The sequence below is a fragment of the Electrophorus electricus genome, chromosome 11 (assembly GCF_013358815.1).
Source record: "Electrophorus electricus isolate fEleEle1 chromosome 11, fEleEle1.pri, whole genome shotgun sequence".
NCBI lineage: Eukaryota > Metazoa > Chordata > Actinopteri > Gymnotiformes > Gymnotidae > Electrophorus > Electrophorus electricus.
Window position 1 is genome coordinate 20,389,727 of NC_049545.1, and position 24,862 is coordinate 20,414,588.

Consider the following 24,862-nt stretch of genomic DNA (forward strand, 5'->3'; position numbering starts at 1 on the left):
ACCTCGAATGACAGCAGGTGCCGCCGCAAAGCCAGATGCGCTGTGGTAAGCAGGTTCTCCAGGACCAACGCCACTCCGTTATCATGCTGATCTATCATTCTCATGTGTGCGCTTACATAGGCAAGCGCCTGATAGCGTTAACCATTGCTTCCTCTCCGAGGGGGGGAAACAAACTCAAAACAGTAAGCAATCTTCTGCCACAACCCCTTCGTCCACCCTCGCGGTGGATAAGGAGACGGTTTATAATCATTTCAAAAGACTCTGGTTACAGATAACATTTGTAACCTGTTGCATCTCATTTAAGGGGAAGCACACGTTGAAAGCACTTCTTTACTCTTTCAGGATTCAAACCACGAACGGAAAAAAAACAAAAACTTCTATTGTTCAAGGCAGAGAGGCTCACATACCCTAAAGGCTCGCATACCCTAAAGGTTGTGAGGATAGCATGAGTGGGCTAATTACAGATTTCAGAATGAAACAGTAAACCAATTACAGGGTGGAGACTGAGATGCTCCAGCAAGCTCCAGATGAGTGCATCAGCCAGACTGGGAAGCCATTGTGTATACTGGTGGCATTTCTCTCTTTTTTTTTTATCTTTGCCCTCTCAGCGCTGATAAGTCTAAAGTTCGGGTGGGGGTGGGGGCTCTAATCTGATTAGAATGCATTGTCTCAGAGCTCATTAAGCTACAGGAGGTCCAGAGGTCTTCTCGCAGTTGACAAGTCACCTCCTACCTTTCCCCTTTAACCCTGCTAAAGACGAGGGAAGATTTAGGAAAACAATCGGCGGAGACAAAAACAATAAGGGGAAAACAGCCGAGCAGGCCGTTTGGGAGGATTTGCCCGTCCTGCTCAGAACCCCGACTGGGAGCAATGGCTGGGGTTTAGGGCCAAACAGCAGGAAGTCACTTTCTTTTAAGCTGTCGTAGCTGTTGGGGGGCGGGGGGCGATCTTTCCCTCTCTGCTCTGGTCTCCTGGGAGAAAGAGAGAGTTAGGACTCAATATATGGGATCGGCATTTGAACAAGAAAAAGATGAAGATGAAGATGATGATGATGATGATGAAGAAAGAGGGGACGCTCTGCTGACCATCTCTGGGACATCCTGGGAGATAGAGGGAGGTCCCGTTTTTAATGCGGCTGGAGACAATGGAGCTGATCAGCTGTGATGCGCGTCGTGCTGACAGCAACACGCTCAACACTTGCAGAGTCACAACACCTTCGGTGCTAAGCGCTGACACGAATCCAGCTTCGCTCTCACCTGCGTAGCTGAAATAAGCATGCATGCTGACACGTTTTCACATGTGCACCCACACAAGCACACACATGAAGATATGTGCACTTGGGAGGGGGTATGCATTTGTGTCCCACACACACACACACGAGCACATGTGCGCTTGCACACACACATGCATACCAACACTCCCACAACCACACACACCCACACACACCCATGACCCAACTTCTGATCCCATCTGCTTATAATCAGGTATATGGGCTCAGGACAGAGAGATCCTTTCAATAATCTCAAGAAAAACAATTCTTCTAATCATTCCAGGCCTAGCAGCCAATGCCAAGAACTCGCTTGCTCTTTGCAGGTTTGGCTGCAGACATGAAATGGACGCAGGGTAACTAGCGGCAGCTGTTTAAGAAGACCGCAGAACATCAGCTTAACGGTTCCTTGGTCCCCGTAACAACTCTCTCCCAATCTCCATAAACGACTGCTGATTGGATTTGAATGCAGTTTTGATTTAGCCGCAGTGACTCAGCGTAATGAGATTCTGCAAAATGTGATCCAGTGACGTCTTTAATCAAACATTCAGTGGGTACCCGGAACGCTGAGAGAACACCTTTAACCTTCTTGTGAGAAGAAAAAGATAAAATGTGTTTAAAAAAAAAAAACCAAAAAAAAAAACCCTGATAATTTAAAAGTAGTACTTCTCCAATTAATATTTCAGTGTGATGCTGGGCAATGAAGGCACGCATATGTGCCCAGAATGCAGAAGAGATCTCCAGTACTGGCCGAACACCAATTCCACTGACGTATCCAACTTTTGGGATTATTAGCTTGTGTCGGACCATGTAGCCGACACACATGCGCTCAATGTCCAGCTGAAGCTTTTTCTGATATTGTTGAAAAGCGCCATAAATGTTTCTCTGTATTTGTTTGGAGAGATGCTCTCCTGGTGTGGCTCCGACACACTCCCTACCGTGACGCCCTACCTGCCAGTGCGGCAGCTGTGCACACAAATATGAGCAGAGGAGGAATGTGTGGCGACAGCGTTGTTAGTCATGCGGCTTTCCGATCGCACTTCCATACTCTGTTTTTTCTTGACAGCTCTTTTGTGGTGCGACATCTGTAAAGGTTTTCCACCAAATTCTAACAAAGGGACACAACATGACAGGAGATGGCCCAGTGTAATGTCGGCCCTAATCACTGGCCGGATGGAGAACGCGGTGTGTATTCCCCCCCCCCGGGCCCCATCACTTGGCCCCCTCAGAGACCAATCCTAAAGCCCTCGTGCACTTAACCGAATCAAGTGCCTTAATGAATTTAGTTCTGCTCTCTTCCACGTCTGCCAGACAGGACAGAAAGAGGAAGAGGAAGATTCCAGCTCCATCAAAGCCACGTTTGTTGTCAAAACACATTCAGATGGGCCAGATAAGGGAAACTGCATCCTTGAGAAAGACGAGAATGAGCAACAACACATGATCAGGGCAGACCTTCAAACTACCACCAACCCCACAACCCCCGCCCGACTGCCCCTACTCCCCCCTCACCTCTGAGCCCCCGGTAACCAGAGCATGTTCAGCTTCTCCTCTGGGGCCCTTTGTAAGACTGAGAGTCAATCAGAGACTGATGACAGACAGAGTCAGGTTAGATTTAGGAAAGAAAGCCACATAAGCGTTTGAGCATGAGGGCTAGAGCTGTTGTGCAGCCTAAGGGATGGGACTTACCCCCAGCCTCCAGCACTGACCCCTCTCCACCCTTCAACATTCCATCTTTCTGCCCCTCTGACCCCGAGTTTATATTCCTAGAGTTGATGCTTAACATCCGCAAAAAAAAAAAACAACAACAAAAAAACCCCACAACACTTCACTTCCTGATTTCTCATCGAGAAAGGATGTTTTTAGTTTAATACGTTTTTCCCTGGTATTGATTCTGAATTTCTACAAGTGACTAAGCTCCTACTGACTACATTTTTTTTACTTAAGCCACATAATGTGCTGTTTGACTCTGTATTTAAGGGCAAAGACACTTCAGGGCAAGCACGAAACCTCAAACAGAAGTGGGCCGTTTTGTCCCAAGAGTGTTTCCGGCAGATGTTCGGAGATTAAGTCGCCAGCCACAGTAGTAAACAAACCCTCTCAAGGACAGGACAAGCAGGACGAAAACAAAACATCTCCAGACGCCCTGCGCAGAGGCGCGTATTCAGCCTGCCCAAAGTTAAGCGTATTCCCATTCATATGATTCGGCCCAGTTCACTGACATGCACAGGATTCGCGATGAAGCCCAAAGCTCTGAACAAGCATGGCCCGAGAGTAAGTCCGCACCGGTTCCTCCGAGTCGCAGCTCTTCCCCAGGATGCATGGTCCTACTGATACGTCTTCGACTGTTGTCATGGCTGCGGGAGGCAACTGTGCGTGAAAAGGCCAGTGGTGCTCTGTTTGGGCCTCCACGCAACATGAACATATAGAATATCAAAAGAAAACAAAAGAAAATAATCATTATGTGATTGTGCACAGGCGTCTGCTTTCCATCATGAACGGGCTGAGACACTACAGCTGGGAAGCTCCTGCTGCCACTGCGCTGTAACCTGCATTAACATGGTGCATGGTGGCATATCCTTCATCCCGGGGCATTGTTTGTCCAGGTCAGGTCAGGCGAGAGCCGTCAAGAGCATGGGCCTCCACAGGGGAAGATGCACTCATTGTGTGAATAGCGAAGACCTTGCATCTGGATTCAATTTAATACTTCATGGGCACCACAAAGCTGACTAGAATGCCTGCCTTCTGAAAAGTAAGATTGGCAGCATACTCTGAAACTAAGGGATAAATCTATAGTGACTCTCTTTCTCTGTCTCACACACACAGAGACACACAATAAAATAACAACTCCCTCTCTCGTATACTTCACACACACTCATTAACCGCATGCAATGATCTCCCTCCTTTCCTCCATCGCTCTCTCTCTCTCTCTCTCTCTCTCTCTGAGTGTCTCCATTTCACAACACACACATGGCCATAATCTGGACGATGGCTCCTGGTGGCCCTTACTGCACTGGCGCAAGACGTGTCCACTCTAGAATCATCTCTTTAGGGCGCCTGCCCCTCTCTCTCTCTCTCTCTCTCTCATCATCTTCATTTCTCTTCCTCCCCCTAGTGGCTAGAAACCACACTGCGGGCTTGTTTCTGTGAATCTTAGATAAGCCCGGCGAGGGAGGGAGGGAGGGAGAGTGACAAAGGGGAGGAGACAAGTGAGGGCGTCAAGCCCCTCCCTCAGATGACATCAGCAGTGGGTTGAGGGAGAGCCGGAGGCAGATGTAACTTCACACTTATAGTGAGCTCCAGGCAGCCGACCAGAGCTGACGAGTCCCTTCAGCCTCTTTCTCCTTCTCTCGCTCTCTCTCTTTGCCAAGGAGTGCGTTTGTGTGGACGTGTGTGTGCACGCTTGTGTAAATACCACACACCGCAGCTCACACTGTTGTTGCTGCTGAGACTTCTGGGATTTTGGGGGTTTTTTTTTTTTGTTTTTTTTTGCTTTTTTGCGGATTTGGACACATTTCTAACGTTGGATATATACTCTGGACTGGCTGTTTTGTTTTATTTTTTGAGGATATCTCTGAGTTTCCTTTATTTTTAAAATTAATGATTTCCAGGTAAGTGTTTTTTTCTTTATGGATTTCCCCTCATTCTTGAACTATTGCAATCCCTTCCCCTCACATATTCTCGCTAGAATTATGATGATGAAATGCCATCGGATCATAAAGGTCTTTTTTTTATGGCCAGGCTCCCAGCGGAGGGGGAAGACATTTGCAGTCCCCCCCAGTCTGTCGGAGCGACCCGAGAGCACTTTTTTGCTCCGTTGCGGCGCGCAGGTTGCGGAGCATCGCCACAGTGAACATCTCCGATCCATCGCAGTTATACCGGAGAGCGCATTTTGCGCCGTTCGTTCTGCCTCGCAGCGCCGGCGTTTGGGTGCACCCCAACACGGGGCTTTATACCCTAAACGAGGGCAAGCGATAACGCAAACAGAATATCCCGATTCAGCGCGTTTGCCGTCTTAGAAAGATATCTGCGTACCGTCCACGGTAGGCGAGGATCCCCGTTTGTGCCTGCCTCTCCCTGTGCAACTTCCATTTTCCTCTCCTTCTCCAACTATACTCTCAACTAACACGATGCACAGTCCTCTAAAACATCCCGTATTAAGGGCTCACAGGACTACCGTTACGGGAATCCACCGTAACGCTCTCTTAGTTAAATTGTTCACGCTTTAATCTGAAAACGTTTTTATTCACAATTAGCATATCGCGGCTGTAAGAGCGTTAAAACGACAAACGCCGTGTTTGCAGCCGCGGATGCGGGAAAGCCTGCGAGTGCACGGAATTACGAACCGCTACCGGGGAGCCGACGCTCCACACGGGGCTCTTTTTGAACCGGGGAACACGCATCAGACCGGGGGAAACCGGGGAAGTCCACCAAACGCTCCCTGCGCTCGGTGCTCATTCGTGCGCTTTCCAGTTTCGGAAAAGACGCAGCGGTCCAGAGCCACTTCTTTTTGTCAAAACTCTCTCGCTTCTGGTTTTGCACGATTCGTTGCGTGATGTGCAATGCATGGACCAAATGTCCATTCGTGATCCAAACGTCCGTTCGTGGCGCGGCTCCTTTCGTCCCGCGTCTTATTTGAGGCTGACGGCTGCGACGGCCTCCAAGCGTCTCCTGCGCTTTCAGTAGGAGTTCGTACAGGTGATGTGAAAGACAGTGTGAATGACAGCCACGATTATGTCTGCTTACAGGACAAGCTCCATAATACGGATTCACACCGTAAACCTCTGTGACACACTGCACACAAACTGGCTCCTAATGATTGCATTCTCTTCCCCTCGCACCCCTTTCGATCTGAACCCGTTCGTAATTTAAAAATGAATAAACGGTGATAATAAAAACGACATTGTATTCACTAAATATAAGCATATTTGCAGAAGAGCAAAATCTGTAATTATAAAACCGGACAGACACATCTGACTTAACCTATAATAGATATTAACTGACGGATGCAAGAAGCCGTATTGGAGAACTCAAACAATTTCTAGTGGGTCCCAGTAAACACCAGCTTCTGCGTAAACAGAGCCTGTGCTACAAAAGTCAGCCGAATTAAGTTAAATCAGAACAAAGTCAGTCAAGAAACACATTTTCACATTCTAACAGCATAAACCCTTACCTCAACTCACAGAGTGAAACCTAATGTAGGACACACTTTAATAGAAAGCACACAGTCGGTTTTGCCGTTTTGTGGTCCATTGGCTGGGGGCTAAGCACACTGGCTCACAGCAGGTCAATACGAAATGGTCACGTTTTCTAGGCCTCCAGCAAAGTCCGTCACCCTTTTGTGACGCAAACAAACAAAAAAAAAATCCTCTAACAGAATTCACCACTTGTGTTAGCAGCTCAACTTTGACCCACGCAAGGGAGAGTCTTTTAAAATGTGCCATGTGTGTACACACTTAAAACGGCTTTGTTTTATTCCTTGCGCACTCTGTGTTCGGGCGTTTTAACAATCAAGTTGTAAAGCAGTCCTTCAAACGTACACCATTTAAAAAGACAAAAAGTTGAAGCACTTCATGTAAATACACGACAGCTCAACCCCGTCAGAGCTGAAACGGGAAGCAGTAAATCAGACAAGTCCTGCTATCCTACGTCTGGCCGACAGCACCTTCATAGCCTGCCGGGGGGGGGGTGCACGTGGTAATTAAAGCACCAGCTAGTGTGTGTGTGTGTGTGTGTGTGTGTGGGTGGGAGGGGGTCCGTGTGTGTTTGATGCGCACTTGCCTGATCCGGGAGCACCTACCACCCCCAAGTGGGGAAAAGCAGTGTAGCTGCTGCCCACCATTTCTTTCCTCTTGCTGGTTACAAAAAGAGGCAGACGGAGCCGCCTCATCTCACGCAGAGCCCCCTTCTTCTCACGCAGCCGCTTCCCCACACCCCCCAGTCTCACGCAGAACACCCCCCAGTCTCACGCAGAGCCCAGTCAAGCCGGCCAAGGCCCCAGGACGAGCCTGCGGCTTTCCGATCCCCGTTCAGCTCTTAAATTAGCATTGGAGCCACGTTCCAACCCTCCTCCAATTTCTAACTATAACTGATAAAAACACACACGCATTTCCCACAGAAGGGCTTTGGCTTTGCCCTTAGTCTTACACGTGGGATGCAGCACTGCATAGAGAGAAGAGCTTGGTGTAGCGCTGGCCTGGAGTCCACAATCTATTATTTACTGAACAGGAGCTGTATTTCCTTAATCGCAGGCTGGGATGAGTAAATGAAGACTCAAGGACAAGGATGATAAACATGTAGGCTGTGTTATCTGAAGAGTTATTTTTTAACTATAAGGGTGTTAAGTAAATGTGTGAAATATGATATCGGGGCCCCAAATTGGCTGTTGTGAAATTTGAAATTCATAGTAAACATACGAAACCATATATCCGATTCGCAAAACACTGAATAGACGATGCAGATGATTTTAGTGCGGCGCGCACGCTGAGTGCTGAAGGACTGCCACACTGGCTGGGCCTGATAGAATTTACGATTGAAGTTATTAGACGAGAGAACGAAGCCCCGCTCGGCCCCTCCCACACTGCAGCTGAGGAGGTTAGCGGCAGCAATGCTGTCTTTTCCTTTAACCAAGACGCTCAATTTAACTTCGACTCGCGCAGGGGGCACTGGAGCAGAATCAGGCCTGCACTGAAGACCTGACTCCTTCCAGCAGAGGAGCCCATTAGTACGATGGGGAGAGGTGTCCATCACTCAGGCATGCAGCACACGCGTCCGTCTATCTGGAGGAGGAGTCAGGGGATCGGGTGAGCTGAGGAGTTTACCACACGAAGGCCTCCTAATACACCGCAAGAACAGATCAGTAGGGGGGAGGGCGTTTGGTTCCCCTTTTCGAAACAGATTTCCGAGCCCCGGTGATCGTGTTGGGAAAGGCCTGCTTTGGTGAAATCCCTCAATTAATGGAAGGGGCACATAATGTAGTTTCGTATGGTTGTGTGTAGGTGTGTATCCAGCACTGGAAAAGCACATCCATCTAAGCCTCCATGTGCTAGCCAGTTAAACGAGCACTGTGCAGTCCTGTTTTGTCCACTTTTCCTTCTCTTTTAACTCTGTGTAAGCGACCCATGTGATCCCAGGGCTTCGTAACACACTGCTCATAAAATACATCACAGTGAGAATAACCGTAGGTCGTATGTGCAGGCCCTGATCTCACTGAGGAGACCAGAGAGACAGAGCACAAGCCCCACTTGCTTGGTGGCTGCTCCGCAGGTTTGTGGGTGAATAGAACACGAGGCCCATCGACTCACTTTTCACTCTCAAAATCACTGATGTTCGTCCAAATAGTACCACAAGAAGCAACAGGCTGACTGAAAAATCGCAATTCAAACATCTACTCAGAAAGATTCTTCCCGTGTTTGAAGAACTTGCATAGTTAATACGCTTGTTGGTTTTTGTTTTTTCTTTTTTGTCTTTACGTTTGGTCGAATTGTTAAAATAGTTTTCAGCTGCCTATGTGTCAGCTCCAGAACTTCATGGAGCTGTGCTTCTCCATGAGCGTTGGACACTGCTGTTTCCAGGACTGCTCTCTTCTTCAAAATGAAGCTGGTGGCAAGGCTCAGGCACATCAGAAGGACGCCGTGTTATTAGACCGCATCGCCCAGGCCTGGAAATCGAGTTACAAGGCTCTCAATTCCCTAATCTTCTCCATGTCATTGGTTACAACAGTTAAGTGCCCGAGATGCCTGTAGCTTTGATCTCTGGTGTTTTACAGAACACAGGTTGCCATGAGGAGACCAGTGGGGAGAGTTTCCGGGCGAGGGCAAAAGCCATTGTGTTCCGAGATGGAGCGTGTCTTTGGGCTTGGCAGGGGAGCGGTCTATTTTTACCCCCGGTGCATGTGGAAGTGCTGAGCAGGGAAGCAGGCCAGGAGAAGGTGCGGATCAAGGGGGAGGGGCTATGGACTTGTAGAGGAGGGGCACCAGAGGTGACACAGGGTCAGAATCTTTCTTGAATATTCATGAGCACTCCAAGTTGAGCCCTGGCTCGCTTGCCGTATACATTTTTGAACAGTGCGACGGGGCTTTTCACTGAGTAGCTGTGGGGCCAGCCTAAAGGAGTCTGGAGTGGTTTTAGAATCTCAGAAGGGCTCACACAACGGTCCTCTGGGCCACTATCCACCCCCCCACACTCGGAACTCTTCTGATCGTCGTCTTGTTTTCGTTTTAACCCTACACCAGCCTCTTTGAAAGCTGAAAGCGCAGCACCGCGAAGAAATGTGCAAAGCAGGAGAAAGAGGCTGCCGCCGCCCCCCAAATAACACAACAGGGCCTCGGCCAGTGCAGCTTTTATAATGCAAAAGCATTCTTTTCTCTCGTCTCCGTGGAGAAGTGTAAGGGGCGGGGCTACCCGGGTCACAGGCTTGACAGGTCAGCCAACAACCACGGTGACACATGGGTGCATGACTGTGGGGATTTTATTTATTTATTTATTTTTTAAATTTTTTTTTTAACATCCCGTCCAGGTTACACAAACACCATCCTCAAAGGGGCAAAAAAAAGTCTAAAATTACAGGAGAATGGTCTTAAACTCTGTAATAAAAATGCCTTTTTTTGTGTCATGTTTGGTGCAAACATATTGTTTTTCAAAAACATCTTTCAAAGATAAAATTATGTAATGGTAATATAAAACTGTTTGTACCGTTTTTTTTAAAGGATTTGCGTCTCAGCAATTCATTTAAGGCAAAAGAAAACCATGTACAAGGCTGGAAAACTGTGTTCGAAGGACGGTGGCTAATTACTGCTTGACTTGGATGCTGTCCGAGTCAGTCACAGCCCTGGCTCTGTGCATATCCAGCAAGCACGGCACGAGGTCACACTCAGCCTACCCTGCGCCAACGACCGATTCTGACTTCATACAATTTTGGCGATAAAGATTGTTTTTCCTGTGTGCACTCACAGACACGACTAAAGATCTCTCCCTCCCCCCCCCCTCCCCTCTGACTTACAGCCGGTGATTACTGGAGAAGGACAGCATGAAAAGGGGCAATTATCTGACAGCGTGAGGTCACGTTCCCAAGAAGAGTGTGCGGAGCGAGGTGCAAACTCGGGGGCACGTGGTGGCCTTCCCTCAACTGGAGCCACCGGGCTGGATATATAATTCATGCCCCTGCCAGGAGCGGACGGAGCCGCCCCGGATCTGAGCCCGCCTCACTCGCGGAACGAGCGGGACATGTCCGGCCTGCCACAGGACGGACAAGAGCCGCTTTCATCTCAGCACGGAGCGCATCACTCTCACGCGAGGGTCTAATCGGGGGACACAGAGGTCACCGCGCCGGGGACGAGAACGATTCCCCGCACAAACAGACCAGACCAGGTTCTGGACTCCCTGTTGTGGCGGTTTTTCCCCCCTCTGTTTTTTCCCCCTTCTTGAAGACAGGCTTGCGTCAGGCTGCTACGACGGGGGCTCACTCGGCAAAGAGGAGCCTCGTTCATAGCTTCCTCCTCCATACGAGCCTCCTCTGGCATGGACTGTGGACGCCGTGGTTACAAGGCACAGGGTCAGCAGTACAAACGACCGACCGGGTCAGGATATAACCAAAGAGACCGCTCCAGCAGTACGGACCGTTTCCAAGCGTTTCCTCCGTGGGGGACGAGAACAGGGAGCTTAAATCGTGGTTGGATTCCTTCTGGGAAACAGAGGATTTACTGGCTCTTCTAAATCAGGTAAGATGGTTTTGCTTTTCTCCCTCTGTGTCACCACTCCAACACAGATATACACAAGAAATTGAATTATAGAATTAAAATATAAATATATATTTAGCACTTTGCTCGCACAGCTGATGAAGGACATCTGTCCGAAATGTTCTGTTTCTCTGGAAACTCTGTGTGCCTTACTACAATTTTGAATCTCTCTCACACACACACACACACACACACACACACACACACTTCGTGTAGATTTTATTATTACTATTTGCCCTTGCAGTTGAGGTTATGCTGGTCAACACACACTGCATATAATTAAGATGACAACTGACAATTGACCAAAAAAAAAGAGAACTTTTTAAACCAAGTCCTCCGAGATTAAAACATGCATATAAGATCCTAAAGTGACTCCGAGCTGCTTATTAGCAGATTTAGTTTTAGACGACTGATCCACTGGAAAGAATTCTGAATTATTTCCCTAATCTATTAAAAAAAGAGAGGCCCCATCATGTTTCTTGACTGTCAAAATACTTTTTTTTGACTCTTTGTTGCATACACATGTGTTGCCTAATCCCCCAAACAGCTGGGTAAAATATATTTTTAAAAGGTCTGCACTGCAGTCTGTGCCCCATAAAAAATAATCACGGGAGATGTCGTCTAGGCCCGACATGAAAGCAGTTGAAATTCCCAAACCCACTCCATCGCAAATGATGAGGAGAGCTCATAAAGCATAAAATAATGTTATTTTTAGCCAAACCACTGCCCAGAGGAGAGTAAAAAAAAAACAAAACAAAAAAAACAACAAACGTTCCAAATTATGCTCTCTGCATATAAAATGCTATGAATTGAATGCTGTGGGATTTTTTTTTTTTTTGGTAGTTTATCTACTTTTGCTTAGTGACCTATTTATTTTGGTTAATTTTAATATCTAAAAGCTAACAGAGTGAAGATGATTCCTTTGCAGATTGAGCAGGTTTTTTTTTTTTTGGGTTTGTTGTTTTTTTAAAAAAAACAAACAAAAAAAACAAGGTGTTGCTTATTACACAAAGGAAGAAGACCAGGTAGCAAGGCGGCCAATCAAAAATCCCGTTCGTACGGCCCTGTCTTCTACTATGAAAGGCATATTTGAAATACACTGGCTCACTGCAGATATTTGTACAACAGCTCGGACCCTCTATTGCATTACACATAGCTAAAGATAAAAGGAGCTCCACAGGCCTTTCATTCAGAGAATCCCGAGCCTTTGAGTATTTCTTATCTACGTCCAAATCCGATAAGAGAATATCCTTTCACTTTAATTTGAGCTGTTCTGAAACTCGGACGGAGTTCTCCTTTATTCCTTCTTTTTTCCCCTCCCTCCCTCCCTCCCTCCCTCTTTTTTTTTGCATACCTAATTTCTGATGAACGTTTAAGGCATGCTTGGCTTGTGCCTCTTTTCCATTGTCAGTGAAACTCTAATAGTCGTTTTTTCAGTAATTCACCAGCAGTAACAGTAATGGTGTATTTGTTTTAAATTGTACCATTTAGTGCAAGAAACATGCTCGTGGCAGCAAACACATAAACTGCAATTATTTACAGCAGGGCTTTCCTTCACAGAATGCCTTTTGATTTTTTTCCCCTCTCCTTTTTCCTCCAGAGAGGAGAAACAGCAAGAGGATATTAACAATGGCATGCCACTACAAGTCCTTCTTCATCTTCTTCTTCAGAGCCGGGCTTCTCTTGGGCCTGGTCAACCCACTGGTCACCTCTGCTTCCTGTCCCTCACAGTGTCGCTGTGACGGCACATTTATCTATTGCAATGACCGGGAGCTGACGTCCATCCCTTCCGGGATACCAGAGGATGCCACGGTCCTCTTCTTGCAGAACAACCGGATTAAGAGCGCAGGGATCCCTGCTGATCTCCGGAGGCTCAACAATGTTGAAAAGATCTACTTGTACTGCAACAACCTGGATGAGTTTCCCACCAACCTGCCTATAAACGTCAAGGAGCTCCACCTGCAGGAGAATAACATCCGGACAATCACCCACGCGTCCTTGGCACAGATACCCTTCATCGAGGAATTACACTTGGACGACAACTCCGTGTCGGCTGTCAGTATAGAGGAGGGAGCATTCCGGGACAGCAACCACCTGAGGTTGCTCTTCCTCTCACGCAACCACCTGAGCACCATCCCTTCTGGCCTGCCCATGACTATCGAGGAGCTTCGCTTCGACGACAACCGCATCTCGTCCATTTCTGAGGCGTCCCTGCAGGACCTCATAAACCTGAAACGCCTGATCCTGGATGGGAACCTCCTCAACAACAGGGGCATTGGGGAAATGGCCTTCGTGAACCTGGTCAACCTGACCGAGCTGTCATTGGTTCGGAACTCCCTCGCGGCCCCGCCCGCCAACCTGCCGGGTAGCAGCCTGGAGAAGCTGCAGCTTCAGGACAACCACATCGACCGGGTGCCGGTGGGTGCCTTCGCCTTCTTGCGACAGCTGTACCGTCTGGACCTCTCGGGCAACAAGCTGAGCAGCCTTCCAATGGGTGTGTTCGATGACCTGGATAACCTCACGCAGCTGCTGCTGAGGAACAACCCGTGGTACTGCAACTGCAGGATGAAGTGGGTGCGGGACTGGCTGCGCTCTCTGCCCTCCAAGGTCAACGTGCGTGGCTTCATGTGCCAAGGTCCCGACAAGGTCAAAGGGATGGCCATCAAGGATCTGTCCACGGAGCTGTTTGACTGCTCGGAAACCGAGGTCTCCCCGACGTACGAGACCAGCACGGTGTCCAACACTCTGCCCCCTTCCCGGCCGCAGTGGCCCGTGTATGTGACCAAAAGGCCGGTGATTAAGGGGCCGGACTTCGGTAAGAACTACCGCAGCACCACGCCTCCGAGCCGCAAGATCATCACCATAAGTGTGAAATCGAGCAGCCCAGATGCGGTGCACATATCGTGGAGGGTGTCGCAGCCCATGACGGCTCTGCGGCTCAGCTGGCTGAAGCTGGGACATAGCCCTGCCTTCGGCTCCATCACCGAGACCATCGTGCAGGGGGACAGGACAGAGTACTTGCTCACAGCCCTGGAGCCCGAATCCTCCTATCGGATATGCATGGTTCCTATGGAGACCAGCAACATTTACCTGTCAGACGAGACGCCCGTTTGCATAGAGACGGAAACTGGCTCCTTAAAAGCGTACAACCCTACGACAACCTTGAACAGGGAGCAGGAGAAGGAGCCCTACAAAAATTCAAGCCTGCCTTTAGCTGCTATTATCGGAGGGGCTGTGGCACTTTTGGCTATCATAATACTGGCACTGGTGTGCTGGTATGTCCACAGGAATAGTTCCTTGTTTTCCAGGAACTGCACGTACAACAAGGGCCGCAGAAGGAAGGATGACTACGCCGAGGCTGGGACGAAGAAGGACAACTCCATCTTGGAGATTAGAGAAACCTCTTTTCAAATGATACCCATAAATCAGGTGCCAGTGTCCAAGGAGGAGTTTATGATACACACGATTTTCCCTCCTAATGGTTTAAACCTCTACAAAGGCCCACACAATGACAACAACATCAACAACAGAAGCTACAGAGACAGTGGAATACCAGATTTGGACCACTCGCATTCATGATGGTGTGTGCAGAATCAAAAGACATTTTATTACGAATGACTGACATCAGGACTGGCCGGTCTTTTGTAAAACACTGGATTGAAAAGACTGAGAAAGCAATGTTCTGTACATTTGCCATATAATTTATATTTAAGGACAATTTATTAAAAGAAAACAGGATAAAATTGCAGGACGTCACTGAGCCATCAGTGTATGCTCCCAACAACTGCAATTCTATATTTTAGAGGTTTGTAGTAATTTGTACTGTACATCCTTTGCTTAAGGTTTCAGAACAATTAAAAAAAATCTTTGTGCTCTACTGAGATATGACTTGTCAACTGTGAAAGTGGGTTTTCATTGCTGTGTTGAACAATCAGATGTTAGAGAATCTTGTAGAAGCACAGGTCATAAGTGTCACCATGTCGCTTTTAGTTAGAAAGGGGGATAAAAACAGCTAAAATGCGACCAATAGAGGGCACAGCTGAATAAATGGGTAGAGGAAAGCAACCTTATTTGTCTCATCTGAAACAGACAGGTATATACGCGTTACGGTATCGCAGGACCTCAAGAGTCGGTTAGGAACCTTAGTCGCCATTTCTACAGTGTTGCCTGGCTTTAAGTCTCAAACGCTTGGAGTGCAGAGACGTACTGCTTCAGTGTTGTGTCTTCGAGAGGTGCAGCACAGAGCCTGGCTTCCTGTCCCTCTCGTTGGGCAAGCTCACCTGGGGCAGGACCCACAAAGCACACAGATAGTGAGCAGAACGCTACTCAGTGACACTAGAAGAGGCAGGCCAACAACGTGGTCTCACTCAACAGGGAGAAACCACACAGGTGATATCTCTCCATGTAGTGTAAATGTAGCCCTTGAAAGACAACATAACATGGGCAGAAGAGGAAAAAAATCAATATGGTAAAATGAACACGTGGGTTTATTTTCTACTTGGAATACAAAAGTGTCAACTATTTTTGTTCATATTATGATTATTAACTGTATTTTTTTTCAAAGTGCAAGCCACTTTTTTTTTTGTTGCCACAACTGAAGAGTTATTTGTTCTTTACAACTGAAGACCAAAGTGCATATATGCCCTTTGGCTAGTCTTGTATGTGCCTTGATCCAATGCTTATTGTATTTAGCTTTTTGAAAGAATAAATCAGTGACTTAACTTTTTTCATACACACTTGAATATGATAAACTATTGGTCATATTGCAAAATAAAAAGGTGACAAAATGGACTGGGTAGACTCTACTTCCTTTTCATCCCGCATGCGTGGGAATGTGCAGGCCATACGGCGCAGACGTTTGTATGGATAATAGCAGTTGCGGTAATAATGGGTGGGTGAGGCTGGAGCTGTGCTCTGCTGTGTCTGCTGACCACAGGGGGGAGATGCGTCTAATAACTAAGTGGCATCCGGTAGCTGTCATGAACCCTACTGGGGTTGCCTGTCACCATCCCCAGCACAGCGCACAGGGACAGTGCCAGACACGCAGGGCCGTGCAGATGTGACTCCGCGCACACACACACACACACACACACACACACACACACACACACACACACACACACATATATACATATGCTTGTGCGTGCACACACACAAACGCGCGCACACATTTGCACCCGCACTGTCTGCAAGCGGCTGAACACGCAGGCATGCGCACACACACACACACACCTTAATTATAGTTCAGACAACCTTCCTAAGGCACCAAACTGGCCTGCAAACTTAAATATACATCCAGATTCTGCTTGAACACTAAACATAGCAGATCAACCTGAGGTTAGTAGTCTCTGTGAGGTGAAGCTGTGTTTATGGTTCACTGCTGGTTCAGCTCTGTCACACATCTGTGGGTGCTACTGACGTACAATTTAGAAACTTTTTTTTTTTTTTTAACTGATTGTTTTCCTTGCTTGAAAATTAAATTAGACAGGAGATTGAGCTATCTAGATCATTTACCAAAACAACACCAACTAAGAAAACACAAACGAGCCTTACATGAATTTTGCAGTGTGTTGGTCAGGAAGATGCTACACTTTTGCTATGAGAGAGGGTTCCACAGCTCAACATTAGGAACATCACAAATTTCAGAGATTACAAAAGATGACATTTTTAGTCCCAAACGTCCGTGCTTTACCTACCCTTTCAATTTATCTGATCTAAAATCAGCACAAAAGGTGGAAAACTGCAATAAAGTTAGTTTAAGGATCCTCATTTGACTACCACACAATTTCATTGGTATCAACATTCTAGCCCTTCAGTCTGTTTCTTTATGTCCTTTGATATCATGCATAACAGGAAATGTTTAAAATGCACAATATTTTTCAACTGTTTTCACACTTAATGTATGAAACAGATCACCACAAGTTAGGTTTTAAACAGTCCCTACCATTAAATAAGCATCTGCCAAAAGCACAAACTTGAAAACTTAAGACAGATCAGTATGTCAACAAAAGGCTGAGGCTGTGGCCATTTTGACCAGAGTTAATGAAAACTCTGATTATCACCCATTTATATTCATTTATATAATATAGGCACCAAAGGAAGCATCTTGGTTGATTTCATATAGTATTAATGCAAGTGTTTATGCAAGACATCCACAGTCTGTTAAATCTTCTTTCAAAGTCAAAGTTATGTGCTAATAAATCTATTGTCTGATTTATTTCCATCAGCTATCAGCCAAGATTCACAGGTATTTCACTTTATTTCAGGTTATTAGACTCAGGGACTGTATTTTTCACTGATTTGCACAAATGTTGTTTTGTTTTATCTTTTGTGGAAGTGGTCCTCTGATTTGACTTTTAAAGTTGCATGAACATTAAGATGTGCAATGACTTTAAAGCATTACCAAGTTAAAAAAAAAAAAAAAAAAGTATTTAAAAAGTTTAAAAGTATGAACAGCATTTTTTTTTTTAAGAATCATTCAACCTTTTGTACCTTGAAAAGGAAAAGATTGAAAACAACATGAAGCACTTACACTTCAAAATGTCATATACAGTTATGCTTTAACTCCTATTGGCTTACACTAAAGAGCTGAAACTTTTGATGTAGTGGCATTTTATCCAATCAGCTGTCAGTGTACTACGGAGCTTGGCCAATCAAAGTCATGAATGATCACATGATTTCCCATGACATTACTGGCCTTTGAGGCACTTTGACATGGATGAGATCATGGCAGTTTCTTTGGGCTCTCCATTTCATGACTCCAGTCTGCACAAAGGTGGATTGTGTGTGTCGTGTGTGTTGTGTGCGCGCGCACACATGCGTTATTAATGGAGTTCTGTACTTCAATAAATCAATCCCGAGTTTCCTAATGCCACAAGGATGTGGCGAGGTTATTATTCAATGAGACCTCAGTTGTAGCTCCTTGACTTCACCGGTGCAGTGCTTTACTGTTCAGACTTTCAGATGAAAAATGATGAAAGTATTGGGAAGGATTTTTTTTTTTCCACCACAAATCTGGCTGTGGCTCTAATGTCCTGTACGATCGTACCATTCCATACTGCCGGCGTTAGAGGCCTAGCTGAGGATTTGAGCTGCGGTTAGTTCTCCTAAGCCCCAGCCTTGGCTGCATGCTCTGTTCCCCTGCTGTAGTGTTTCATATGACTTCACTTAGCCTGGGAAAATCATGAAGGTAATGAGTTTAAAACCGCTGGACCTGCTTCTCACATCACTAATGCACCTCAGTGCCTGCAGGTTCACAAGGAGAGCTGGCAGGATGAGTCGTCCCCCCCCCCGGTAGGTGCAGGAAACGAAAACTAATCAACACTGCAATGAAACACTGTCCCATTTATAACATACAAAGTGTGACTATCAGAATTTTTTCTGTTTATATATATTTGTAAAACAAATGAAAATAAGACTTTTTGTAACAGGACGAAGTGAGATGCAGACCGTTTTAGTCGCACTTTCTCCGCCGGGACTACTCCCGACCCGAGACTGGATCCAGTCACTTCGTGCAAGCTGAGAGGAAAATCGGTTTTGGCTCTAAAGTAGTGACTTTTAGTGCTTGCTTTTGATGCAGGACCAAGCGGTGCAGAGGAAAACAGGGAGATAACATTAGAATTAACATTTTACTGCATCCCCAGCCACTATGTTTTCTGACCTTTATACGCACGAGGTGGCTGCGAAGAAGAGGGCTTGTGCAAAGCAGAACGAACGGCGAGAGAAGAAAACCTCTTTATGAGGTCACAGGGGTTTCTGCGCCCAGGACCATCCTGTCCAGAGGACTGGATTTCACAACATTTCTCATCCTCAGTCAAACCTGAGTATTATTAACTGCAACATGTTTTGGCAGCCACAGAATCACATTTCATTCATTAATTCATTCATTCATTCATTCATTGAGGAGTTACATGGCTTCTGAAATTCACTGTTGTGAACGCCACATTACGTAATGTACAGACTGAAGGCAAAGCTGAAAACGCTCTTTTACTCTGCAAGACATTGCTTTTATCCCGGTTATGTCTTCAAAACAATGATTACCCCTGATGACTATCCAGTCACAAATGAAGCAAAAATAAATAAATAAATAAATAAAATAGTGATGACTGTACTAAACGTTATCAAAAAAGTAATCAATCATATTGGCTGCATAAAACATTTTGTTTTATGCCACAGAGTTGGCTATTTAACATTCCAAGACTGGCTAATTAGCACACTAAGACTGGCTAATTAGCACACTAAGACTGGCTAATTAGCACACTAAGACTGGCTAATTAGCATACTAAGACTGGCTAATTAGCATACTAAGACTGGCTAATTAGCATACTAAGACTTCAGCAAGAACCACCCATGAATTCATACAAGCAGCAAAGGTTGAAATACATTGATGATGCTCTCTATAGAAATTGAAATCATTCCTGAAAATGCATAACATTTAACAATTGCCATTTCATTCTCAGCATGTACTAGACTTGTTATGCAGACTTCTCTATTATAACTGGACTGGACATGGCTGGCCTATTGATTGTGTCTGCCATGCAAATGAAAGCTCCATCTCCGTGAAGCTAAATTACCATATTCTGTCACGTCAAAAATAGGTCCCTCTTGGTCTAAGAATAGGCTATTACATTTACACTCCGTTCAAAGTGAAGAGCTCTAGCCTGGTTCACCTGTGTGTTCAAACTAAGGCGCTAACCCATGTTGTGTTGTGCTAGTGTGTTATTTAATTAGCATGATATTTAATTTGTGTCCCAGTAATTTTCCTATGTAAAAGCATTTTTTTATATACATAACAAGGCAATACACTCTGAAAAACCATTTTATGTTGCCATGATCACTAAAAATAGCAGACCATAAGGTACTAATTTCATTACTCACTTGTCTATCTCAATTTCATGGTTTAGCCTTCAAAGAACTAAATTATCTCAAAGTAGACATCCAACTTAAGTCAACTCAACACACATATAATTAGAAGTTACCAAACCACTTCTTTGACTAACCCTGACTTCTGAGAGACACCAAAATACTAAAAAACTAGTGTCATTGCGCAGTTGAGCAGTTTACAGTAAAGAAGTTTAAACCAACTTCTTTATTTATTAGCTATGTATTATTTATTATCTTTTATGTATTATTAGCAATTTAAAAACATTATTAATGTTCACATTGTAAATTGTGTTATTAAATAAAGTACATTTGAGCATAGACGGAGTAAAACTAACTTATCGTGCTTTATTTTGTTTTTGTTCAACAAGCATCAGGTAACTTGACAATCAGAAAGAAAAAACTGTCTAATCAAATCAACACATTAATATTTTTAACAATATAATATCCAATATAATCTACAATGTATATTGTTCTTACGGATTTAGCAAAAGGTCTTGTATGCTTTTCATTCATATGTTAAATATGTTTTTAATATTTGGGCAGGGCGGGGGGGGGTGATCTTGCTTGTGTGTGTGTGTGTGTGTGTGTGTGTGTGAGTGTGTGAGAGAGAGAGAGAGAGAGAGAGAGAGAGTGTGTGTGTGTGTGTGTGTGTGTGTGTGTGTGTGTGTGTGAGAGAGAGAGAGAGAGAGAGTGTGTGTGTGTGTGTGTGTGAGTGTGTGTGAGAGAGAGAGAGAGAGAGAGAGAGAGAGAGAGAGAGAGAGAGTGTGTGTGTGTGTGTGTGTGTGTGTGTGTGTGTGTGTGTGTGTGTGTGTGTGTGTGTGAGTGTGTGTGAGAGAGAGAGAGAGAGAGAGAGAGAGAGAGTGTGTGTGTGTGTGTGTGTGTGTGTGTGAGTGTGTGTGAGAGAGAGAGAGAGAGAGAGAGAGAGAGTGTGTGTGTGTGTGTGTGTGTGTGTGTGTGTGTGTCTGGCCCCCTGTTTGGAGCCCTTTCGTACAGCTCAGCTCATACTTTCCTAAATAAAATAACAAAACTCCTCGTAATGAGCCATTTGCCTTCCTTTCTCCTTCTGCATCTTGCACAGCAAAGCCAGACTCTCTCTTCACAGCCTTCTAGGAGCCAAGCCGTGTTTAAGGGCCAGAAAGGCAGGGTTAGGGCCCAATCACAGCCTCCCACCAAGCCTGAACCATGCCAAAACAATTGTGTGCGCACGAACATGTACATGTACACAGGCAGCATATCTGCACGCGTTACACAGTAATAAGAAGGGTAGATTTCAGATGCTTGTCTTAAGAGTGAGAGGGTGAAGGCTCTGTGTGTGTGTGTGTGTGTGTGTGTGTGTGTGTGTGTGTGTGTGTGTGTGTCCATGGATTAGTAGACTTGACATTAAAAAGGAGTGCCTTTGGAGAAGACATAACTTGTGCATCACCATCCGCATCAGTCGATTCACACATACTCTCTTGAGACAGATCCGATACAAGCCAGTCAGAATAAAGATCATAGGAGGGCCAAGAAACAGTACAGTACATCTGCAATATGTCAGTACCACATCTCCAGTATTGCTGTGAAATGAATCTGATGCTAGCATATATTCTCTTCTTACCAAGGATCATTTCTCTCATAAACGCCTATTTTCTGATACATGTATCTAAATACAAAACTTCAGCTGTGTAGCGGTAAGAAAGAGCTTAGGTTACCAATACTGTAGTAGGTGTTGTTTCTGGTGGTTGTCTGTCTGGGCTTCAGATATGTAACTGAACACTGAAAAAGACTGAATATTTTAATTTTGAAGCAATGAAGGTGTTTGTCACAGGAGCGTTAAAAGCGCTAATGTTAGGCAAGACAGGCCGCATTTCACCATATCAACTGTTGCCTAACATTAGCGCTTTTAACGCTGGCAGGTTTTACTCAAGTGATAATTCATAGAGGTTGTACTTTAGCGAGATTTGAATTCGCCAGCACAAATATTGCATAGAAAGACACTTCTCCTTTCAGCCACATCACATAGCTTTAAACCAAAAGAAATCGATAAAGTTTACTCGTCATCTCTTCTTACGTCCTCAGTGGTGCATTATGGCTCATCTTTAGCAGATGATCTCTGCTGTAACCACGAACCCCCCCCCCCCCCCCCCCCCCCAGGCAGGATGATTGTTCATTGAAATAAACAAGGAAACGATCAATGTTAAAAAAAAAAAAAAAAAAAAGACATTTTTTACTATCACATACATTAATATGATTTTTAAATGAAATATACTTTTTAAATAAATGCATACTTTCAAGATCACATAGACTGTAGACTGCATAAGATGAAGATGACTGCAGCGAAAAAGCATTTCTATTTCCCCCCACCCTTTCATTCCGAGAGCAGTGTGTCCCCGCAGATTTTCTCTCTGTTCCCCCAAAGCACAAAGCAAGCGAAGGTCATTTTTATTTAACTCTGGTCATTTTCCATGAAGCAGTCACAAAACCTTGCTTTTGCTGTTTATTCATAGCTTGTTTCTGATTGGCTGTTTGAGTCATATAAACCTGTCAGACACACTGTACAGCTCAGCAGGACCGACAGGGTCTAACGTTTAAACAGTTTAAATGTGAATTTAAACTCACATCCACACGGTAATGCTAGTTTAATTTTGGTGGTTTGCTACTTGATATTTCTTTCACATTTCTAACAAATTTATATTTTTTGCTGCTTACCTTTTAAACTTGTTTTGTTAGCCGCTAGCTAGTGGCAACCCAGAACCTCCTTGTCTATACTGCCCCGATACGTCCGTGGTTAGAGTGAAAATATTGATTAGACATCTTAAATCACATCCAAAGGGGACAGAACGGGAGACAGTAAATTTTACAGTGTGTGTGTGGTTGGGGTTTGTCCCCATGAACTGGGGGACTGGTATCTCCTCGCATATCACGCCTTGAATATAGTTCATGCCCACCGATTATGTTTTACTGTCCCCCGCTACAGCAGTCTAAACCGGGGCTGTGTTGCCCATCTCTAAGCCCATTTCTCTTCACCCCTCTCGATTCCTGCCTGTGTCCATTTCTTAAATCCTTTCCTCCCCAAACATAAGAAGTTCTTCCTAGTTGCAGCCAATGACCTGAAACGCAGGGTCACGAGCTCAACAAACTCCCGTCTCCTTGATGAACGCAATTTTTTGCCTGACAGGATCCCAGGATGCTTGTACATCCATCTCCCCTTAAAATCATCTGACATTTATACAAATTAACAGGGGCTCCTCCATTAAGAGAGCAGCAATCAGTGGTACACAAAGAATGGGCTGAATTATTAAACAGGAAAAAACTAACTTTCAGTTTGAGTCAAGCCCACATCCTGCATGGAGGTACTATCTGTTAATACAATAACAGGCAATGACAACCAGTGCCTATGACTGAGCATTCATCCCATAATTTGATAGAGTGCATCATATGTTATGAAAACGTCCATTTAATTGACTTTTGAGAATGGAAGACATTAATTCATGTCATCCATTAAGTGCCTTAAATGCTCTTTTAAAAGGTGATTCGCTTCCAGCCCTTTGTGGAGACACGCATGCCATCCTCCCTACTGTTCCGTCGGCAAACAAGCGCACTTGTCCAGGAAGTCTCATTACATGGGCAATAACCATTTCATTTTTCTGAAAGGTCCCGTGTAACCATTGCTATACTGTAGTGTAAGGGATCCAGGCTCCATGTCAGATATCTCCTGGTGTATGCACGGCTCGTATTCCACTCTGGGCGAGGATTCGGGTTAAGCTTCAGAGTCATACCAGTTGGGCTCCTCGCCTTTGTTGATATGACATTCTACACTGGCGGAGGTGCCGAAGTGACAGTGACATCGCAAATGCTGGATTTGAATGTCACTCTGCTACTTTTTTTTTTTTAATAAAACACACAGTACAAAGTTTTCACAACAATACCAACAATGCCATAAGTGGGATTTCCCCCCCCCCCCCCTGGTTAATCAAATCATGAAAAACATAAAGCACCTGAAAGTCCCGAAAAGTAGCAGACCCATGCTCAGAATCGGGCAGGTGTTTCAGGGGAGATGTGTTCCAAAAACCCAAATGTGACAATGACCAGGGGAGAGATACATATCACTTTCTCACCAGGCTACAAATATGTACACATGATAAAAGTGTGGCATGTAAACAGCATCTTGACTCAGGTGGTAGCAGAAAATGGGCTCCTGGATAGTTCCAGCAGACCCAAATCCAGCTGAGGCTAACCACATCACCTCACTCCCCGCCACGTTACCATGCCTCCAGCCATCGCAGGCACAGGGCACTGCAGCCGTGGCTGACAAGATGTCTGGTTGAACTCCCTGCCATTAGAGAGGAAAGAATCACCTTCACGCTTTCAGATCAAAAGCCCAGGGCTAAAATGAATTCCTTACTCTGTGCTGAAGTCCGCACGTTATACAGGGGGTGAAACGGCACGGTTTCTGTTCTCTCCGGCTTTGTGACCCCCTGGGTTTTGTTTTATCTCCTGCAACCAGAGTCTGTGTGCTTGGGGTTTCCTGTCAGCTTTTCACTGCTTTCACGCTTGCAAAATGCTCCATTCGCATGATCAGACAGAGCCGATAGTGGCAGGAGTCCTCCACGGGCTCACAAGACATGGAGACAGCTCAGCCTTCTCTAGAGAGAGTCCCTCCACACTTCAGACCATGGAGGTCCATGCCCAGACGGAGTCAGAACAGCACAGAACCACCCCCAGGCTTCTCACACTGGCCTGATTGGCTAGCTTGGCTTCCTGGACTGTGTGTCAGGGGACTGTAAAAGTGACCTAGTGCTTTCCCCCAGAACATGGGCGATGTCGTGCCGGTTCCTCCAGGGCTCTCAATTATCACATGCCCTCAGGTGAGGGAGTCTGCACTGCCACCAAAGGCCAGTGTAAAGTAATGAGAGTCCCTGTATGTGTTTCTGAAGACTGAAAAAGCATGTGCGCACACACACACACAGATTTAAACACACACACACACACACACACA

At 45.6% G+C, this 24,862-nt stretch overlaps 2 protein-coding genes across 6 annotated transcripts in view; one reads left to right on the forward strand and one right to left on the reverse strand.

Moving 5' to 3' along the window:
- The window catches only part of macrod2 (mono-ADP ribosylhydrolase 2), a 486,386-nt gene that overhangs the window by 379,117 nt on the left and 82,407 nt on the right, over window positions 1–24,862 (reverse strand). The gene's annotated exons all lie outside the window — the stretch shown is intronic.
- flrt3 (fibronectin leucine rich transmembrane 3) lies at window positions 4,571–15,792 on the forward strand. 3 transcript variants are annotated; one of them, XM_027025609.2, is made up of 4 exons: window positions 4,571–4,875; window positions 9,973–10,129; window positions 10,268–10,983; window positions 12,602–15,792. In XM_027025609.2, exon 4 carries the CDS (start codon window positions 12,631–12,633, stop codon window positions 14,578–14,580), a length of 1,950 nt encoding a protein of 649 aa, XP_026881410.1. In that variant the 5' UTR covers window positions 4,571–4,875; window positions 9,973–10,129; window positions 10,268–10,983; window positions 12,602–12,630; the 3' UTR covers window positions 14,581–15,792. The 3 variants fall into 3 exon arrangements, with proteins under 3 accessions (XP_026881410.1, XP_026881409.1, XP_026881411.1); XM_027025608.2 differs by lacking the exon at window positions 9,973–10,129; XM_027025610.2 differs by lacking the exons at window positions 4,571–4,875; window positions 9,973–10,129 and adding an exon at window positions 7,944–8,067.